The sequence below is a fragment of the Ischnura elegans genome, chromosome 1 (assembly GCF_921293095.1).
Source record: "Ischnura elegans chromosome 1, ioIscEleg1.1, whole genome shotgun sequence".
Classification (NCBI taxonomy): Eukaryota; Metazoa; Arthropoda; class Insecta; order Odonata; family Coenagrionidae; genus Ischnura; species Ischnura elegans.
This window is the reverse complement of record NC_060246.1, coordinates 47,665,729-47,688,780: the sequence shown is the minus strand read 5'-3', so window position 1 is coordinate 47,688,780 and position 23,052 is coordinate 47,665,729. Positions and strand designations below refer to the sequence as shown.

Sequence of the window (23,052 nt, the reverse complement as noted above, 5' to 3'; positions counted from 1 at the left end):
TAGCATGTGTGTGCTCGTTGGTATTTGGCTAAAGCAATCGTTTTCGAACCGGCAGATTTCACCAGCGTTAACAGTTTTCAAGATGATGTCAAGTTCACCTCTCCGTCGTTCTACAACCTGACGCCCCCGCCGCCCCCAACCTCCCGCCCCCCGCCATACGAGGTGCAGGCCAACTACACGGCCACTACCGGGGGCAAGGGCGCGGCGCCGTCCACGCCCGCGGTTGTGTCCAATGGGGCACCCGCCACCGCAGCTACGACCGCACCCGCCGCATCCAACGCCAGCACCACCAACGGGCCCCTGGAAAACTACTACGCCGCCACTGACATCGTAAAGGTGGGTGCCTTTCTTCTCCTGTCTAGAGCCTAATCACCAACAGAAGCATCTGCATAACATTATGCAAACCCCTGCCACGGCGAGTAATGGTGTTGTGTACTTGGACAACAGCCGATTGTGGCAGCCCTTGCCTAATGTCGTAGCGTCATGTAATCATAGGCAATCTAGAGGACTGGCGTTGATGCAGAAGGAACCTATAAATGACGCTTTTAAAGATATTTTGTGAGCGAATTGGAGTTTCCATGTGCTTTAAATGGCGTCATTCTACTGGAAATATCTATAAATAAAATAAATTTGTAATGCCCTCCTTAAGTGCATAATCCATCTAATTTCATCGAAGGAAAACTAGTTTTTTCGTTTATTTGAGGTAAGAAGTGTAACCATTTGTCAGTTTCTGTGCAGGCATATAGTTTTTAAAAAATATCTGAAGCGTTCTAAAAAAATTGAGCTGCCAATTAAGCCCCGAACCTATAGTCTCATAGTGCTGCCGGCGAAAAATAATTGACTAGACTATGCATTGGGGCCGGTCAAGGATGGACAAAGTATACAGTTTCCATGCAGGAGAATGCCATTTTCAGGGTGAAAATGGAATGAAGTGCTAAATGATTAAATTTTGAAGGTGACCTTGAAAATGTCATTATTTGCTGAAACCTACTTCAGTCGAAATGAAAGTTTGTGGAAATAAGGCTGAGCGATGTTGTCATATTAAAGCTTGTGAATAGTCTTTCTGTAGCTCTATTGAAAATCGTGTTCAATGTTTCTGCACTGGTTTGTTAAGTGAATTACAGTATCTAGAATACTTTACATAAAATTGAGCTTTTATAAACTGTATTGAAGAAAAATAGCTCAAATTTTCAATGCGAAGCACTCATTCATATTCTAAAAATGCATCAAGTGAAAATTTCAAATATTCTTCTGTAGCATTCTATAAACACCTTAGCAATAGAAGGAGAGGACTATGTTTTCCGTTCTCATGAAGTTCACGGAGGTATTTCTGAAGGAAAATCATCTTCTGTAAAATATTAAATGTGTAACATTTGAGATATGACGGGCATTCAATGGACGGATAATTAATGAAGACATTCGAACAAAAATCTGGTTTTTGTCCATCCTCCTGCATTTCAAAGATCTAATGTCACACCTCTATTTTCTATTCGTATTACGAACCATTTCCATTTGTTTGCGTGTTTTATCACTGCACTGCATGAAACAAGTGACTTTGTACGCAGTCACGCGCACGGGTGCAACCTAAAATACACCAAGGATCTAGATCGCCTTGAAAAAATATCTTTCGCTGTCCTCCGCCTATGAACTCACCGAGTTCAATAGTTCCGTCCCTTTGTTTACGGATCCATATTCTCACCTCCCCTGGAGAGAGTCTTCAACGAATTTCAAATCCCAGCGTGGGAAGATCCGTGATCTATGATCGGGGAGGTATTCCCGTGTGCCGAATCCTCCACAGTACATCTCAATACCTGTTTGAAGAGTTCTCGCGCAGGAAGGAGGGCTGGGGTTGTGGGAGACGTCGAATGAGGTAGACATCTCAGCATTAAGAGGAAGAGAAATACAAGCATTGGGATTGTCGAGCTCGGGGTACGGTGGATGGAAGTGGAAGACGCGGAAGGTAAAAGAAATATGCGAAAGGCTTTAAGGAGGCGACGGATAGGCCATCTCCAATGCCATCTGTCGGGGAAAAAAGGAAGAGGAAGCATTCTCCCGAAGGAGAAATACATATCCATAAATGTATAAATGTGCTTTTATTCATGTGCGTGTTGCCCCCTTGGATCGTAACATTTCCATTTTTCCCTTTAGGAACCATAGTTATTTTTTATTTTGTACCAACGCTTGGCATTTAAGGGGAGAGTGTATGTCTCGGCTGTTGTTGAAGGTACAGGAGGCGAGAAAAACTAAAGGTGGATGAAAAAGATCTCCCGGGAGGATTTTTTCTGTCAATGGTTTCATTTGTATTTGTTGCTTTTGACCGATTCGGGACATTATCCACGTGTTCACCCGGTTTCTTATTTTGAAAGGAAAATAAGAAATCTGATTTTGACGTTTTATGATTTTCATTTTGAGTTGATTATCATTTTCATTCTTAAGCGGCATGGGTAATTAACAATTTAAGGTAGATTGGGATTAAGATTTCTTGAATAAAAACACTGTTTTCTATCAGTTACTTTGCCAACATTTTTGGAGTCATATTTAAAAGTTTAATTCATTTCAAATTATCGCACAGCATTCCTTATGTGGAAGTTTATATCCTTCTCGTCTGTATAAATTATGCATGTTTCATTCTTCCCCAAAGAAAATTTCACCTTTAATCGGCTTGAATATTCGTGAATAATCTATAAACTTTGTCAGATACAATGATTATAGTTATATATGCTAGAAAATTACTAAGTATATGTATAAAAATGGAGGCGATGCGGGAAGATAATATTCTTGTCAAAGCCGTCCTTATTGTCAAATTTATTTTGAGATTCATCGCTAATCTTGCTTTGGAAGTGGGTGGATTTCATGTATGAGACTTTTCACCTGTTATTCAGCTTCACATTTTCATTACCGCTTGTTGTTTTAAATACATATTATACCTCAACAAGCCGCCTTTTGCACTGCTAGTATCATTGACACTTCCTATGTGTCTGTCCTGCAGCTGTACATTCTTGCAATATCTGATTTATTTCCTAGATCCGTAATAACTTCTTCTCCTCTTGTTCCTATGGTCCATACTAGTTTTATTTATTTTGTATTAAAATATATCCCTAGTGTATCGCTCCATTTCTTCCTTCCTATAGGAATGTACTTTTTAAATACTATCTCACCTTGCACAAGAACTCTAATAGAGTACGAATACATTGACATGTTTTTTTTCGCATTGGCTCGAAAATCCAGTAACTCAAGATCCAATTTTTCTTTCAAATTATTCTTATAAAGTTTTAAAAATTGTATGTATATATTCAAAATCACTAACGCTGATATACAGCCGTTTTGTCGTTTTTACTGCAGTACCAATATTAAATACTGAGTACTTGTACTGATGCTAAATTATGATTAAAATGATTTTTGGTAGGTATATAATGACATACTATCGATACATTTAAGTTCCTCCCATGAAAATGGAGGAGTTCTGTTGATGTCCCCGCCTAATAGCTCCCTAAAAAATTCCACTTAAATGTTAATTTAACGAAAATTATTGGTGAAATAATTTTTCTAATCCGAAGTTAAAGCTTTGAAGGCTATGCAGTGGTAACATTACCGTATCGTGGACATAATTTTCAATGGAATTGGAATGAAAATGATGCAGAAAATGACATCCTGTACTCCTTGTTGAGCAAGTACTTTCTTTAATTTTATGGAATCCCGGTCGTGAATATTTTTTTATCAATTACGGTAATTCTTAAGTTTTCATTGGTTCTGCCGAGCCAGATCTTAAAATAATCGGTTTTTCACATCAATCTATGAAATATCAATACTTTTTCGAGCGTCTTTCATGTGTATAAGGGAGTAATCTCGATATCTCCGCCTTATTTCCTCCACACCCAGCCTCGAATCCTCCGCCAACTGTTTTCGGAGCCGTGCCTCCAGAGGGCCACGGGAGATTTCCGCGTGCGAGTACTGAAGAGAGAGGGAGAGCGTGCGCCTACCTCTCCTTCTTTTTTTATTACCATTCTACTTCCCTCTCGCTATGTATACATTTCCCATCTCTCTCCATCTGTTTTCCCCCATATCCCCTCGGAGTCCTCGTGAGGAAGATGGATCAACTCGGGCGGTTTAGAGACGGGCCCGAGTGGGTGCGGGCGGAAGGTTCGACGCGGATTGGATGATGGGGATGGAGAGAGAGAGGAGTGGATACGAGGGAAGTTCATTTTTCCGCGCATCCACTATCCTAGGTGTATCTCTTCGCCGTATTTTTTTTTTATTTCCCCGAGGAGGTTAGTTCCCTTGCCTCCGCGAATGTTTGTGTGTGTCCGCGAGAGTTGCGCCCAACTTAAAGGTTTAGTCCATAGGTGTCGCGCAGGAAATGGAAAATCGTCGCGTTCTATCCCCCTACGACCTGCAGTCGAGGCTTCCCGTGCGTTATCCTCGTTGCGTCCGTCGACTCTTGTCTCCTCTGTAGATGGCCGTGGTCTGGGTCTCTGGGTCCGTGGCGTAAGTGTACTTGTGCCTGGATCTGTCTCTGAACCGACGCGTCTTTGGATTTGTATCTACCTCCTTTGATCGAGACCTTTTTTAAAACGCTTTAAAGCTTTGAGTATGCACCGAGTAATTTTAATTTAAATTTCATCCAATTAATGGTTGCAATGGTGTCAGGCTGGTTTTACCAACAGAATGAGCTATAATTAAAAATCAATATAAATCAAAGGTTTATCATTAAAAGAGTAATTACAATTTTGATTTCGTCCATTTAAGGATTGCATTGCTTTTAAGTTGATTATTATCTAAAGAATGAGGGTGTGTGAAAGCATTAGTATAAATTTCAATCCTACGATATGAGCTGTAGTCATAGATTCGAGGACGCATAAACCTCTTCGCGTAAAAACGAATTACCAGTTCTGTCGAGAAGTCACATACATGATTTCATAGTAGTTAATGCATTTCTCCTGGAGACAAAGATGTTTTTGATTCTTCGTATGAAAGAAAAGATTTCACTTGGAGTCCAGTATAAAAGAATTGAATCTGAACGTCATGCCACGAAATATTGTTACTGTTGTTGATCGAAAGAAACTTGACTAGAGGCGTGGAGTTTAGGATGACCTAAAAATCAGAAAACTTTTCCCAGTAACAAAACATGCAAGGTAGATGTAATTATAGAAAACTTCTCGAAACAAAAACGAATGATAGCAAAGCTTAGATAGAGTATCGACAATAATTCTTTATATAGTAAGGAGGTAAAAGGAGATAGAAATCCTTCCAGTAATAAAAAAATATCAGACTGAAAATAATAGAGAAAGTGAAATGTGTATTCATTCAAATAAAATATTTTATACAAAGACAGTATATATGCATACTTCAAGCATTTGAGAATAAAAATTGTGTGTTTTTATTGTTTAGGCATATTGGTAGTATTTTGCATAATCAGCAGGTAAATATCAAGCGATTTTTTCAGCACAGATATTCTCCCACATTGGAATGTATGAATAGAAATGCCTCTTCTCGACCCTTATTTCATATTTTACACATTAATCGTACTGTTTAATAGTTTGTTGAATTTTATTGATAAATCATAAAATAGAGTACCTACCAAAATCCCAAAGATTTATAGCATTTCGTTTTCATCCTTTTCATTATTCACTGGACGTTTTTCAATCATCCTTTTTAAGCTTATAGGAAATGTATGTGAATAAAGCCCTTGCGTCGGTACTTAAACGTAGAGTGCGTGTCGTTTTGTCAATGATGAACAACACTTGGCATTTTGCTATTAGCCCTTCAATTTAATAGCTTAATGCAGTGGCTTGAAAACAGCCGGAATATATGTCATTTTCCGGGTCGTATGGAGTTTACAGCGCCAGACAGGAAATATAGCCCACGGTTGAACGGCTGACATAAGTAGATAGTTACTAGTACATTAAAGACGGGGCATAAACTTCCTTTCCCGCAAAAAAAAATCAACGGAGAAACTTCCTTTGCCCATCGGAGCAGTAAGTGGATTGAAGCAGGGGGAGGAAAAAAATATTTATTCGGTTTTTATAGACATTCCTCGATTGTGATGCGAATACCGGAAATATTGCTTTCCTCGTACGTACTCTACGAATATTTTAACAGAGATAGCTTTTCCCCGAAACGATCCAACTCTCCTATACCTTCCATAAGGTAGGGCCATTAAAATTTCCGCCTCTTATGAATGCCAGTGTGTGCGTACGCGGGAGTTTTCTTCGAGTCTCATGGGAATCATTTCCCATTACTGGGAAAGTATACTCCCCCATCTCCGCGACCTATTCCCTATCCATACACCTACCCAACCCCCGCCTTCAACTTTCTTCCTCCCCGCCCTCCCCTATTAGCCTAACGTTCCCGGCATTCCTCCACACCACGCTGCACCTCCCATACCCGCTTACCGATCACCCTCCGACATCGTGAGGCGGGGGTGCGGGCGGTAGACCTTCTCGCACCACCCCCCGTACACCGGCAACATAACATTTCCCGCTCCCCTTACACGGGGAGGGGTGTGTATAAGCCTCCTAGCGTACCGCTCCCTCCTCCCTCCCCGCGCCGGCCTCCCTTACGGGAGCAGCAGGTGCTATACTCCGGAGCCAGGATTTGCCCGTGATCCTCTGTCGGCTTACGGCGCTGCATTTTCAGGACAGCGGGCGCAGCTGCGAGAGATACCTACCCTCTTCCTATCCTCCCCTCACCTCACCCCGATCTCTTCCCTCTCCCTCTCGGTCTCACTCTAGCAGTTTCCCCAGAGTTGTGTTCCTGTGTACGTTGTCTCTTGCGTGCACGGAGACCTCCTCATCCCACTCCGTACTCTTCCCGTCATCCACCTGTTCACCCTCCCACCTCACACGCGGCCCTCTACCGGCGTTGTTCTTTTCCCAACACCCTCATACCCCTTCCTATCGGAGATCCATCTCCAAGACGTCGGCTCCCTTGCTCGCGTAGAGCACACAAACAAGCTTAGTAGGGAGCCGGAGAAGGTAGAACAAACTCTTAAGCACCGCCTTCCCCATCCAGCCTACCTCTGTACCCTCCCTCGACCCATCCTCTTTCAAATAATTCCTCCTTCTACCCACCACATGTATATTCTCCCCCTTCCCAAGTTTCCCTACCCTTTCCCTAGTCCCCCACCCCTTTCTCTTATGCCATATATTCTATTTTTTAACCTCCCCTCCCCTTTTCTCTCATGCCATCCCAGATTTTTTACGGTTCTCTCCCTCTCCCGAAGCGCTTTTGTTTTTCAATCGCTGTAACCTCCCAGAGTGATTTGTTTTGGACTCCCTCTCTCCAGATCGTTTCGGAAAAATGTATTGTTTGTTTGCTATGTCGTTTGTCCTTTCTAGAAAACGCATTTTATCGAGATGCTGGTGCTAGCAATGTGCACGCCTCGTAATTTTGAAAAGCGTACCTCCAATTTTGTGCAAACATCCTCTACAGGAATGGTATTCTCCTTCATATCTATACGGATACCCCGAGGACGTATGAAAACTGCACAGGACTGAAATTCATCCATGCATAGTAACGACAAGGAAATTTAAAATATGTTCTTTATATGCGGTAATTTACTTATAGCCGTTTGTCCGAGAAATTTTTATATTCATCCTGCTTGTTTCTAATGTCGTTAAGTTTACTTATGTTTAATATAGGTACGTTTTTGTTGTCTCATGAATGTGTAAAATTATATTTTGAGAGTAAATATATGGGAAATGAATTTGGCTGACTGCGTCTCATCACCTAGTGATTTGTCATCATAATTTAGTGGAGTAAGTTTTACTCCACACCTCTGTATTTAAAATCTTCTCTAATTGACGTTTTCCGTCGTGCTTAGTCTGTCGTAAAGGATGGCGATAAAAAGAGTCTTTTATACCATTCCGCGTTGATCGATAACCAAAAATATTTTACAATGCAGATTTATATTTTTTCAAATCATATTTCATATTTTAGCATTATATCTTATCCACTCTTCCGCTTTGTAAACTCATCATCTCATTTCACTGCTCATATCTATTCAGTATCATATATACTTTTCATGTAAAAATTTAATTTTTTCAATTCACTTTTATCAATCGGCCAAAATGTGGGACAGATTTCTTACTATCTTGGATTAAACTCCTTGTTTAATGTTTGAAAATTTGGTTAATTTTGATTATTAACTTTACGCTCCAGTTCAATAGATGCATGAAGTTCTGACGTTTATACGGTAAACGCCATTTTCCAACAATCCCTCTGCATATCATCGAATATCAATTGTGCATATGTACCCTAGATTTACCCCATGATGCGCGAAATTGCCCTAGAGCGCAATTGTGTGTGAGAGGTAGATCGTGTTTATGGCTTACCCTCGGCTCAGCGCATTCATTGTGTGGTTTGCTCTTCTATCAAGCCTTAGGGCCTTCTAGAAAGGAAGTGATAGGTACGCACATGATCATACATCTAACCTGTAGTACCACCTATGGGGATTTTGCGGCATCGTTCCCCACTAAGCCTTTCATTTTTTTTGTATTTTCGACGCCCTTTGGTAGAGCGTTGTCCGGATGGATTACAGTGATAACAGCCTCGTACCGATCGCCCGTCCGTGCTTTCCCCGATCGGCCCTTCTGCGCCGACGAAGCCGTCCACCGACCCGCGGGCGAGCTGCCTCCGTGACGGTATATGGCGCTCCGTCGGGCGCAGCGCGATCTTCCACTGGAGTGCGGAAGAGTATATCGAGTGGCTCGGGATGAGCTGCGGGGTGGATGCGGTGTGTGGAAGGGTGCGGGGGAGGAGCGGGTTCGGTTGCGGGCGGCCGCCGATGGTCTCCCGGGAGAGGACAACTTGTTGCTCGGCGAGAAGTGAGATCAACCACCGGGTCCGTGAATGGAATATAAGGGAGCAGGATTTAGTAGTTTTGAAGCTACATATCTCTCTTTTGGGGCTGGCTTTTTTTTCTCTCTCTCTCTATTTTCCGGCTGAGTTTATATCAGAGTTTTTTTCATATTTTTTCGTCACGAGCTGTTGCATTGAATAGCTGGGTGGCTTCGGATGATGAAGTAGGACGCAAAAAGGACGGTGGCTGCATGCCGCGTCCTTTATTTTTGTGCCATTTTAGGCTTTCATTTGTTCTCAGCCAATATTTACTGCGTGATGCAGGAAACGCTGAAGATTGGTGATGCAAAGGCAGTTTCTGGTGCAAATATTACCATATATATATCAGCCACTTTTCATTTTCATGCAAAATGTGTGCATACCGTTTTGTCTTGGTCCTTCTGCGTCAATGTAACAAGGAAAAAGATAGGTTGAAAATTAAATTATTTTTTGCCTGTTTTAACAATTTCACATAAAAAAATAATGATAGCTAAACACCGAGACAACTCAAAGAAAGCCCAAGAGCTTTTTTACGAGTTACTTCTTAAAAAAATGTGTGTTAAATTAATTCATGTCTTAATTTGCTCATTTTTGTAAAATTGTTGAGATTCTCTCAAATTGATTGGAAATAATTATGATTTTAATCTTCGTGATCAACGGCGGGAAACAACTGAGTGAATAGCTTCATAATATGTAGAAAATCTAACTAAATAGGGATAATAGATCAAATATTTATTAGTGATTTCCTATTCAATTGTCATGGCTTCCTTTTGAAATATATAGGTTAGGATGAGACTATTGACTATTTCCGGCTTCGGTGGCGGCGGGATAAAGTCCTAGCCTGCGAATCCGAATGCCATGGGTTTGAGTCCCGTCTGGTGTAAGTTGTCCCTATCCAGGGTATGGACAATCTTGTGCGTTATGATTTTGAAATTTTATGAAGGCCCGATGTAAAAACAATAGATTAGCTATCACGTATTTTCCATGTTTTAATTCATTTTTCAATAACAGAATTAAACAGGGAAATGAATGACTCTCTTGCAAAAGAGTTCTACCGGTTAATAATCGAGCTAGTGCCGTTTTTATAATTAGGATTTTTTTGAAGAAAGATTTCGTGCTTTCCCGGCGAATGGACTTGGTAAAGAGTTCTCGGGATCGCCACCGGGTCAGGAACTCCATATCTGCCAACGTTTCGATGTCCGACTCGGTCATCGTCCTCAGGGCTGTGAATGATTTACTAGGATTTTTTTGTTGATAGTTCAGTGAAAATTTTTATTCCGTTTACACCGTTCATTCATTCAGCCTTGGATTTTGTTAAATCGGCGAACTTGTAAGGAAAAAAAGTAAATTTATATTTTCTGTGTTGCTACGCTAAGATTTTCCTCATTCGCCATTTTCATGGACCTAACTGTGACTTTTCTTATCTCCCGCAGACGGAACGGCGAGAGCAGCACTTCACGCCGGGGAAGTTCACGCCTCTCAAAGTGCCGGATGGCGAGCCTCTGGATGGAGACAACCCGCTCTTCGAATTCCCCAGACACCGTCTCAGGCTGGTCGAGAAGCTGGGCGAGGGAAGTTTCGGCATGGTGAGTACACAAGAAACTTAGACTTCAATTGCAAATGCGAATGGAAGAAAATTCTTCCACTTCCGCAGAGGAAGTAGATAGTAGGGGTTCCCCATGATCCCTCAATTTCGGTGTTTTTCTTGTTAACGGTAGGATTTTAGTAGCAAGATTATGTACAGTAACTGTCAAAAGTCGGTTCACATACCCTGCCCAGCCGTCTCCGTTATTCTCCTAAGTCCACCTTCACGTATTGCTTATGCGTTTCTTGTCTACTGGGGATTGATTTGACCTGATCGGGTTGTGCAAATGGTGCAACTTAAATATCTTAAACCCTCGCCAAGAGCCTCAAGCACTATTTCAGAGGTACAAAACCCCTCCCCCCACAGCCAAACAATACCACCATCGAAGAAAAGGGAGAAAAATTTAAGGGTTTTTCCAACGAGTAACCCATCGCGCGAGGAACATCAGACAAACTTATACTGCACACACAGTTCAAATAAAACTTTCGGAGCATAATACTCCAATATTTTTTCTCCATAGCGCCCTGTGAAAAAAAGATCGTGTTCACCTGAGTCGGCGGCGAAGGATATTCAGTCATTTTTCATTGTGTAAAGTGAAACAGCAGTTACTCCCCCAGTTTAAGTTTATTCGGTATACAAGTTTTGTCTAGATTTTTATACAGCAACTTATTCCCCTCCTGTAAATAGAAAATAAGAAGTATTTTAATTTTTTACCGGGCAAAATAAGCGGTAAGGAAATTGTTTTTTAATGAGAGAAGATAATGTTAAAGATGCATTATATTTTTTATACGAGCAATTGGATTGCCTTTAATTGCTTTGAAGATAAATATTATTTTTCACTGAAAAAAGTGGCGAGATATTTATGGGGATTGAGTAAAATGGCAGGCTTTTAGACCACAATCCGTCGTAGGAAGTTCCGTCCATTTCTTTATGGGGAATACTCGTGCATTAGTATTGTTCAATGTGTTTTTTTATGAAAATAGTGCAAGCGACGTCAGCGTGGCATTATGATTGTGAGTCAACCATTTTTGATGGTCATGGAAAATATAATTTACCTGTCCTTCTGAAATGAAAAAAAGGAGTATATTCGACTATGATTTAAGGCGTGATGATAGCGTTGGATTACGTGAAATATTTTACGAATCACCGCGCCTCTGCCCCTCCCAACTTGAACTTACCACATTAATACATGGTAACGCCCATTGGCATTATGCCCTTTTATTGCATCCGTATCCTTACTTTCATCCTTCTCCTACCCCCTTACATCAAATCTCTCCAGTATTGGTAGCACTTCCTCATTTCTATTCCTCTCCGTCCATGTCACCTTTTCCGCCATTTTTTATACTTACATCTCGGATGCCTTCATTATTTTCTTGTCTTTCTTACGTCGTCGTCTAAGTTTCCGCACTGTAAAGCACTACATACCATGAAGTATATTTGGTAGCTAATGAATATAGTTTTTATTAATTGCGCAGAAATAGTCATCACGTACCCAAAACGGTATATTTTTATCGGATGAAAATTATGCGTGCGTAATTTTATATTAGTAGGAATATGATCAGTATTTTCTCACTGGTAAGACTGACTCAAGATATTCGTTACGTGAGTGTAAGTTCTATTATTGCAGTGAAACCACTTTTATATAATCATGTGGAGCATATTTACATGCATGATATCACCAGGTATCAATTACGACTGATTCTAGCAGAAAAAAGAAACGCTACTGGGGAGACTTAGTTTGACCTCTCAATGAAAGGGGAAAAGATAAGATATACACTAAATGTGTCTTAAAATGGTAATAAATACGCAAACAAATCGTTCAATTAATTCTTCCGATGGTTTTTTAATTATTTAAAAAAATTATGATAATTATTAAGGCACTCGAACTTTCGATGAAAATGAAAATTATTTTGTAAGCAGATTTTTGAATACACTTTCAGACGTAAATTCGGATTTTCTTTTCTTCTTTTTACGTGGGTTGCGACGCAGATACGTTTCGGTATTATTTAGTACAAGACAGACTACTCAGACTATCTATCTCAGAATCAGGGATAAAAGCGCGTGACTGAGAACTTTTTCTGGCACTGAAGACGGGGAGACGGGGAATATTTTGGAATAGAGAATAAGAGAGTTGTATTCCAGGCCTACAACGTGAACAGCGGTCAAATTAACATCCCCTGCCGTAGAAAAAAAACCCTGCTTCGGTAAGACTTCCGCGGACGGTGAGAGTAAGTCAAACTGGCCCTTTCAAGGCACAGAAGGCATAGGCAATACGGAAAATTCGAGCTCAGCGGAAAACGTAGTTGCTCGCGCTGGCCGTGGGGACCGACTTCTGAAAGTGAACTCATGTACAGTGAAAAGTACCTTTCACGGTCGTTATCCTGATTTTCAAATCCGAGCAGGTGTCCTTAAAAATTTGAATAGATATGGATAAATGTACCTCTTGGCAATAAACATCTATGTGTCAAGATTGGTCCAAAGCAGCTTATGCATTATTTTTAGGTCGTAATTTGTCTTTTTTCAAACTTGGTCGAAATTTATCCTACTCTTTAGAAATTTTCAAAGCGTATTTTTATAAATTGCTTAGAAAAATTTCCTATCTCATCTTTTAGTCAAAATACTTCGCTGTATGCTATTTATTCCGATACAGGGTTTTCTTCCTACGGCAAGTGATGTTAATTTGACCGCCGCGCCGCTCACACTGTAGGACTGGAATACAACTCTCTTTTTTTAGCAATGAGTTGGCTAGTTAGTCAAGTGTGGATAGATACGTAACCTTTCATTTTGTAAGCTATGGAAATCTTTGTCAAAGCGTTCATTATGTCTGTATAAATATCCAGTGAATCTCACCAACAGAATTCTGAAATATCTTCCTTTGGTAAGTTTACAGTCAACAATCACAATTACACGGGTGGTATATAATGAAAAATTTAATTGCGCATCCCTTCTCAATAAAACATATTGTTTCTTGCGTGAATTTTTGAGAAAGGATAATGTTCAAAGGATACCTGTGCAGTTACAAAATTTAATATTCACCAGAAAAGAAAAAAAAGTAGCCTATGTTTAACGTGAAATTAGATGAGAGGATTATTGAAATTTGATTTCGTTAAAGGCGAGTTAGCTGCGTATTGCATGCTTTTAAAGGGGATGATATTCCTGCGAATGCGATATATTTTGTCGTTCACGTGTCCATGATGGAATAAATGGCCTACATTTGCAAGCAAGATGTCATGCATTATTCATGTGGTTCAACGGAATTAGTAATTAGCATAATTTTTCAGCCTACATAAATTATTAATCGTCTCTTCAAATCATGTTAATTTAAAAGGGTTTGCGTTTTACAAATAAAATTTTGATGCGTTCAATTATTAACTTACGAGTCCTTATTTTGCACATTATAAATGGCTGTATTGTGGCAGTCAATATTTATAGTTTTCTATCAAATTAAATTTTTGCTGCATTTCTGTTTCGTAAATAGTGATAATATAATTACCAAGCGTATATATTGTAATGCGTAAATTATTTAGAAACATGTCATATTCAATAATCGGTGAATTATCACTGACAGACTCACAACTACTGCACAAAATATTATTAAAAAGTGTCTTTTATTGAATATGGTAAATTAATGACCTATTTTATTTTACCCTATTTTAAAACTATTTTTTCTTCTAATTTTTGCTGTGCATGAAGAGTAGGCCGGCCCTTATTTTTCAGAATTACGAAAAGTTATGTTTTCCTGGTCTCAAAATGATCCAAATGAGGTTTATATTCACGTGTTAAAATTTTGTTGCCTTAAAATAACGGCAACCCGTGCCCCAAGGGCCCTAAGTACTAAGGACCCTCAATTGAGTGTTTTGGGGTCAAAAAAGTTATACTTCTATGTAAAACGTAAAAGTAAAGCCCTTTAGGTCCAATTTTCTGTTTGTTTTTGACCTATCTCTAAGCGTTTAGGAGATATCGTCCGTCGTAATGCAATCCCCCCCCCCCCCCCCAGGGCGCCACCCCGCACCGCGGCACCGCTGAGGTATGGCCCGTACCACTTACTACAGACTTCCCCTCAACCCCCTCCCCTCCCTCGGCAAAGACTATGCTCCTGGTGACAAGATTTACATGCTAGTGGTACTGTATTGAATAGATTGTTCCTCTTGTGTCATGATTAATGTTGTTTAAGCCTATAATGTCAACGCCGTCCTATGTACTTGGTACCGACCCCTTAAACCTTGAATTTTTGCCGCCATATGGCAGCGAATCAATCCAGCAGGCTTTGTTCCAAAGTGCTCTTTATGTACAATATGTTATAAGCATGTGATACAATTGTGACTGTGACTTATAAAGGAATGAAGGGAATGAGCAGCGCTTCCAGGACTCCAACAGTAGATCAAAATATATCAAGAAAGAAGAAACGAGGTAGTCAGTTCACGGATGTAGATCACTGTGGAGAGATAGTTCTTGTGCATAGCATGCAAAGGATAGATGGTGCTAATTTTTGTAGGATGTAAGGAGAAAAGTGGTGAAATAAATACTTTATCATGCACTTGAAGTTCATTTAAAGACTAGACCAACAAGGAAAGGCATGTAATCAAGACTAAATCCAGGCGTTGAACTGGTTGGAAAAGAAAGTGAAAATATACTCGGCTCAAATTTACCTACAGTGAGAGAAGTACTGTGTGTTTTCTCTATGACCTAATAGGTTCGAAATTTGTAAGACTTAGTGCGAAAAAAACCGTGAGAAATGCGTCTAATCCATGGTACAAAACTAGAATTCCTCTTATTACGGAAAATAAGGCGATTGAAAAGCTAGAAAAATGACGCAAAGAATAGATGAACGTGCAGCGACATAAAGAGAGCGCGAATTACAGTGGAGATGAAGAGAATCTTTTGTAACAAAACTTGATGATTTGTTTGACATTGCGAGGAGCGGTACCATTGAAATTTTGACGCACGAGGAGGAAAGTGTAGGTAATCTCTGGGATAAATGTGCTTGGGCTGAAGAAATAAAGTTCTTCCATAAATAAAGAGGAGAACGAAATTCAGTTATTGGTGGAATAGGATTCAATTTATTCAAGAAGAAAGGAAAAGATGTGGTTCTCCACTCCTTGTGCTGCATTAGCTTCCAACAGTGAACCGCAGTTCCTAAAAAGACTTGTTAATTACGAAAGTGTTAGCCTGGACATAGCGAAAGCAGCACAAAAGAGGTTTTCAAACCACTTGTGGTACATGAGTGAGGAGTTGGTAGGCTGTCATTCTTTGAAGGATTCATTTCTAGGTGTGAAAAGAAAAACGTGATACGCCGTATGTGGTCATTTGAAGGAAAATATGATCCATCGAAGAAGGCATTCTATATACATAAAGACATGACTAAGGTATCTATGCCAAATTTTGTCACTACTAATTCGAAAAAGCTATTTAATGCATTGTAAATATTCATTGCATTCTTTGATGTCCACATTCCTGAATGGGATGAACATACAAGAACGATTTGCAAATTATTCGGGGTCATCAAGTGGGAAATGATAGTGCAGAGGGAGGGGTGAAACAAATTCAAGATTTTTAGGCAGTCGCGTTGAAGGAAGAGGGCTTTCAAAATTTATTACCAAGTGTGACTTTTCATCGCAATACAACCCTTACGTACGGAAAGCACTTTAATTGCCAAATATGAGATGTCAGTGAAAAATTAGAAATACAATGAAAATGTATTTTATTTTGGTTAATGTACCGAAATTCATGGACAGAGTGAAAATAAATTGAACTCTTGGATTGGAAGTATTGTTATGGCAATTAAATTCTTTATAACGTAAGCACATTTCTTCAGAGACTAGATCTTGCCAGTGGGAGCAAAGACTTTGTAGAGGGAGGAGAGGGGGTGGAGGGGAAGGTTCTTGTAAGTGGTGCGGGCCGTACCTCAGCGGCGCCGCGGTGCGGGGTGGCGCCCTGGGGGGGGATTGCATTACGTCGGACGATATCTCCTAAACGCTTAGAGATAGGTCAAAAACAAACAGAAAATTGGCCCTAAAGGGCTTTACTTTTACGTTTTACATAGGAGTATAACTTTTTCGACCCCAAAACACTCAATTGAGGGTCCTTAGTACTTAGGGCCCTTGGGGCACGGGTTGCCGTTATTTTAAAGTAACCAAATTTTAACACGTGAAAATAAACCTCATTTGGATCATTTTGAGACCAGGAAAACATAACTTTTCGCAATTCTGAAAAATAAGGGCCGGCCTAATGAAGAGTATTTGGATTTTTAAGTGAGGTTCGTAGAATAATTTTTGGACTCTGCTCCACCGCGTGTCACTACACCGTTTGTCGGAAGTTTGGGAGAAAATCAAATTGGTGGATGATATTTGAGTGAAAGTTATGTTATAAACAGCCTTGTCTTCGTATTGCAGGTTTTTCTAGTTTTGTGGCAGACAGATTGTGCTTGTAACTCCATGATGAAAATTCATTGAGTCAGACTGATTGTTTCGTCCTTAGTGCTATTAGTAGCAGGTCTTTATATTGTAATGTACACATACCCTTTGCATTAATAATTTGCCTTTTCACAATTTAAGCTAGTAATTACCCTTACAGCTCGATATTTAATAACTCTTACGTTAATATTTGGCCTCCTAAAGTGCCGTACTTGTAAATTTGAATTATTGAACGAAACAAATTTCAATTAGGACCAATTATTAAGCTAGATGAAATATTACTCGGAATGGGGGAACAAATGGAGAACGCCTCCTTCCTCCATAAAGAGCATAAACCGTGGCCCCTTTGAACGGGCATTAACTTCTCAGGTGAGCCGGGGCACAAAGTAAGCCTCTGAGCAGCACTTTGAAGTCGCTCATCCCCGACTTTTTCTTGGCCTAAAAACCCCCCTTTACATCTCCCTACCTCCCTCTTGCTCGCCCGCTCGCTTGCTTGCTTCTTTTGATACATAATTCCGTCGGTCTTGAATGCACAGGGTCCAGCTGCAAGGCAAGCTACGGGAGCCATTAATAAAATCTATCCACTTCGTCTTCGCCGTCTCCCACATAGGAGGAGACTATGTCCCTGTCTCCATAACCCCCCCTGGCTACGACCACACCCAAAGCCCCCTTCCCTGTACTTGCCGAAGGGGTCCCCAATCCCGCATCTATCCTTTGCCTACCCTTTCTCCCACCCCGGCGTCTTTCCCTGCAATAAAAACGGCACCCCGCCACTTCCTTGCAGACAAGAGCACACCTTCCGAAAACCGTGATTCTATTTTATGGGGGAAGTTAGCTCCCCCTTATTCCTGCCCGCGGAACGGGGTTTTCTCTCCTCCATCTTCTTTCCCGATATAATTATTTCCCTCCCTCTCGCACGAAATATCCCCAGATCTATATTTCTTCCGCTTCCGATTTAATCAACATGGGGATTAATTTTACGCTCACCTGCTGCTGGTCCCTTTTACTCCCGCGTCGCGCCGCCACCGTCGCCCCTCTCCATCACCCTCTCCTAACTCCTGCCTTCTCCTGCCACCGGTATACAACCACATTTCACTCGCCGACGCCAAGCCCCTCTGGCTGGCGAACCAACCCACTGCCGACTGCCCTCCCTTGCTGTACTCGGGGTCGGAAAAAAATCAACCCTCTCTCCAGTACTCACCCTTTCCAAACCCTTGTCACATACTTTCCGAACTCATGTTAAAATATCGAGGTTGTTACACGGGTAATTTTCTTAAATTCATGAATACTCGATAAATTTTGATTTCCAATTCGAACCCGTAGTGAAATAATTTTTTTAAATGCACAAACTCCGGCGATGAAATAACTTTTGGAAGGCATTGATAATTATGGATTTTCAGAGAGGAGGATATTAGGAATGAAGGATCTTTTTTTAAAATAGTCGGAAAAACGTTTTGAACGAAGTCAGTGGCTTAATTTCAGTCCTTCTCTCCACCGACACCGGTACACAATCACACCTCAGTCGCCGCCGCCAGCTCACTATTGCTGGCGAACCGACACACTCCCAGCTGCCCACCCTTGCTGCATTGCTATTCTGCACTCGGCTAACCTATTAAGCCCGATAAATGCACTAGTTGAACCTTAAATAAAATTTAAACCATTTGTTAAGCATTTTCGCGGGCCATGGATAAGATTCAGGTAAACTCCCAATTGTGGATGTCCCGTCTAATATATCCATGATAAAAACTGTAAATGGTTATTTCCTCACTTTAGTTCGAAACTCATCTACCGACCATGGTTTAAACATATTATGCCATTTACAAGGGCATAACATAACCTTGAAAATGACATAATATGCTGAAACCATGGTCGGTAGTTGAGTTTTGTGTTTGAGTGTGGACGTTACCATTATGGATTTTATCATGGATAGGTGTATCGAACTTCCACCAAGTCAAGCCTGAAACCATTTTATAGGTTTCCATCTGATAGGTATATACCTGGCCATCATGATTACTCCTTCTTTCTACAATTCCGTGGAGGGTCATAGCTTGATTGCAAACCTCGTTCCTCTTCTACCGTCACAGTGGACTATCCCTTATACACAGATTGGGTGCTATTCTTCCCTTTACTCCGTTTCGTCTTTTAATATTGTCCCTTTTCTTTACCTCCCACCGGCAAGGGTAAAAGCTTGCCCTGGGTCGTAGATATTAAAACCCGTAAACTCAGGCCCTCACCCCATCCAAGCTTCACCCCTGCTTCATTCTCTCGCTTACCGCTATTTCTTTGTTCACTCCCTCCTTTTCTACCGCGTTCATTCTCGTGCTAATCTATTTTGACTAGCTGCTCCCCTATGGAAATTCCTTTATCCCATTAATCTTCATTGTAAGATGCAGCAAATCATATGATGCATTCATTTGCAGAGCTGATTGCTTTGTTAATCCTGTTATCCTGGGGCATTATCTAGTTTCAAACATGATTCTTTGTTCCTCTATGCTGCTCTGATTCATCAAAATATTCATTAAGCCCATACATGTGACCTACTTCCAAGGTTTTAAATAAGTACTAAAACCAATTAGCACGAGTAATGAGTTGCTCTTTGTTTCTACTAAAGGAAAGCATACTCAAACGTTTTAAGCTGCTTAAGGGCATACAGACTCGGAATATCTCTTGGATCACATAAACGACGTATTTATCTTTTATGCTTATCCAACTTTAGGGTGATAATCGAATATTTGTCGTAAAATTTTGATATTTATTGAAAAAAAATCGTAAAATTTTGGTCTTAACTTTTTTTGTTGCTTTTTGCGATTCGAATACTTGTTGCGAATGTATGACTCTGGATAATTTTCAAACCCTAACATACGTGATCACGGAATTTTGCCAGGATTATCTGTCAAAATTATAACTATACAATACTATATTACTTACTCTATTTTATCACAGAGTATGACCAATGTAACAGCATTTGAATAGGAATAAGTGAAATTGATCATATTCAGAGATATATTTCTGTCTAATTCAAAGCATTATAGGGTTCAAGGTGCGAGAAAATTCTCCCTGTCTTGAGAGATGAAAATAAACCTTTGCACTCCAAAGCGTAGGGGAAGGTGATAAGGATGGAAGCCCTTACCCTTAAGGAGACCTGAACATAGTACAACGCAGGAGGGAGGTATTTGCTTAAATTTTGTTACCATAAAAACAGCTAAATTTTTATTTATCCAATCCACATGTGTCCCTTAAACTTTAGCGCATATGTACGCTAAAGAAGCCTAGAACAGATTCTCACTGCATAGCACGTGAACATGTGCCGCATGTTCCAAACGCCTGCGAAAGGTCGCCTGACTTCTCTCCCCGTCCATATTATGACACCGACGGCTGCTGGATTCCGACTAATAACGACCGAACCAGGACACCTTGAAAGAGAATGCCTTAGACTCAAAGGGTAATTTCCGTTCTCGGGAAGGTGAAGGAAGGAGGATTATGAAGCGATACGACGTCTGGCAGTTTCGCAGGATCTTGCAGTCATGGAAGACGGTATGGTAGGTTGTACCGAAGAGGCGGGGTCGTCATTTAGGAAATGTGGTTTTAGCGTAAGATTTCTGTCGGCCCCTTTCCGATATGCTCAATGAAAGGCCCTTCTATGGGTCGTGTATGAAATGGATTTCGTGGTGCGGCGCGTTCTGCTCCACGCCGGGCCCGCTGCGCTGCTGGCGAGAAATTCTACTAAACCCATAGAGGAATGAATATTTCGGTAGTTATTTCAGGCGTCACATCATGGTATACCTCATACGTGTAACACGTTAACTAATTACGAAATTTTTTTTCAAATTTACTACCCCAGCTACTTTAAAATTTTAAATATCTATAGCTTCAAGGAAGAAGTGGAAAAATAACTATTAGCAGAATTTCACAAGAACAAGTTTCAATTAACAAGTTATATCAATCCAAAATTTGGATATTTTATGAGGTTTTAGTAATATATTTTACTTTTACGTATTACTTAGGGCTATGGATTTGACTGGATGATTAGTTTTTGTCATAAATTTGCGAAGGTATCCTGACTCTTGAACAGCAAAATTTAAAGGCAATAATCATTGGTTTGTAAATGTGCCATAAAAAGCTATACTGCCCATATTCTAGTTCTAGTTATTTATTTTTAAAATTTTAGGCGTTCAAATGGTATATCCGTATTATTTTTAGAGTTTAGTAGCCGTTTATTTACAATAAGACACGCCCAAATTTTATAATATTCCCGACTTTTGTGATGAAAATCTTCTTTAAATTACCGTTGTAACACCTCTCCAATTTAATTTTTTTCACTATATACTAGAGGCATAAAATGTATCAAATTTGAAGATAATAGGCTAGAGTCGAAAGCATATTAGTTGAAAATACTCTTTTTTGTATTGAGTTGACGCAGACTACACTGGCAATGTGTGGCAAATATTTCCTAAGAACTAGTTTAGTATCGCCTAAGTAATGAATATATTTTTTAATGATTAAATATTTCAGATCGGTTTCACAATATTTTAATTTCGTAGTCTTAATGAATAGGACAAATGGAATGATTGTAAGTTGACTCTTGCAAAATAAAATTTCCAAATGTTATGCATATGAATGGAATTTGGTATCTTAGGTCGCATACGTGCGGTAAATTTTTAGGTAAGACTCGATGTAACTACAGCTAAGTGCAATAAACACCTATTTTTATGAAAATATGATAATGACACAGAAGCACAAGATCAAAATTTCTCACCCTATAATTCTCTCAGTATTTAGCGCCATATCCAAGGCTCGGCAGTTCACTTTTCTTTGCTCCCTACCAGCCCTTTCGCGGCCTATCGGTTGAGAAGCAATAATGTTTTAGCACATCCGTCCAAAGCAGAGAAACCGAAGGGTAAGTTCGGAGGAGAGCAGTCACAGAGGTGTGCATGTTCTGGGCGCGGTTTCAATGGAAGTGGGGAAGTCTGGAATGCGAGCGGGTTGGGGATATTGGCGGTAGGCACCAAGAAAGACGAGAAGGGGTATTAGGATTGCGGAGGGTGCCAGGGTATCGTTTGAAGGGAATGGCACCGAGGAAGGAGTGAGAGGGCACTAAATACTGGTTTGGGCTAGGAGCAGAGGGCAGAGTGAGTTCATGGGGAGGGGGCCGCGGAGGTTTCGGGGAATTACGAACTCCAATAAAAGTCACACCTGCAGGGAGACGCGGAGGCGTCAACTGACGTTTATATCCAAGAGAGAGCGAGAGAGAGAGAGAGAAAAGCAGACGCATTTTGCCTCCTTTTCACCGAGACCCCACCTCGCCTCTGCAACCCCATGGCGAACCGCCTTGTGTACCTTACGGAGGAGTTCGAAGGCTAGGAGGTGGCAGACTGCAATGGGTTGGGGAAGGAGAGTTGTGGGGGAGGCGGGGGTTGACGAAGGGGGCGGATATTTCCGAGACTCGGGTTTGGAATGAAAGTGGTGCAGGAGGGTGAATGCATCCATGCTTCATCTCTCGATCTCCCTCCCGAAGACCGTCTCATTCTTCCCCTATCTTCTCCGTCGCCGTCTTTCAATTACCCCGCCGTTCCCGGTCGTCGAACTGCTTCAGTCGTATCTGCATTTATATTCCACAGCCACCATACAAACTGCTGCCGCTGCAAAAGCGTATGTTAGTGGCACTTTGCGTGACACTCGTAAAGAAAAGATTTAATAAAGAGAATAAGGAATGACAAAAGGGAGTCAGGATAACAGTTGGAATAACTACATTTATGTCTGAGATGTTACTCGGGAATTTTTCACACGATAAACGTCTCCACGAAGTACTTTGTCCATTCTGTTCCCGTTTTCTTTCGAGTTATGTGTCGTATTGGTTACATCAAGCATCGTAAGCATCAAAATTATGTGTTTTGTGTGTTCAAATCTATATAATAACGACAAACACCATTGTAGATGTTACTTTGGTAGATGAGAGCACGGAGTGATCCTCCTTTCTTTGTTCCATGAATTTTGCAAAAATATATTTTAAAAAATCTCGTTTTCTCAATATTATCGCTGGAAATTTAACACGTAATCACCAAATGTGCATTCACCTTTATTTCGGAAGAGGTACCTTATTCTTCCACTCCAATTCATTCAACCGGCATGCGGGTTTTAACCAAGTGGCTGACTTTTAAACGGCCATATGATCCTATGATAAGATTTGGCATTAAATTTATTTTTTTGCTTTTTTGA

At 40.6% G+C, this 23,052-nt stretch overlaps 1 protein-coding gene across 3 annotated transcripts in view; it reads left to right on the top strand.

Moving 5' to 3' along the window:
* Positions 1-23,052, top strand: part of LOC124159516 (discoidin domain-containing receptor 2-like) — a 562,201-nt gene that overhangs the window by 523,801 nt on the left and 15,348 nt on the right. For all 3 annotated transcript variants that reach the window (XM_046535396.1, XM_046535380.1, XM_046535387.1), the window contains exons 11-12: positions 56-336; positions 10,272-10,424. In XM_046535396.1, the coding sequence (XP_046391352.1) occupies positions 56-336; positions 10,272-10,424 (434 nt within the window). The remainder of the gene's footprint in view (positions 1-55; positions 337-10,271; positions 10,425-23,052) is intronic.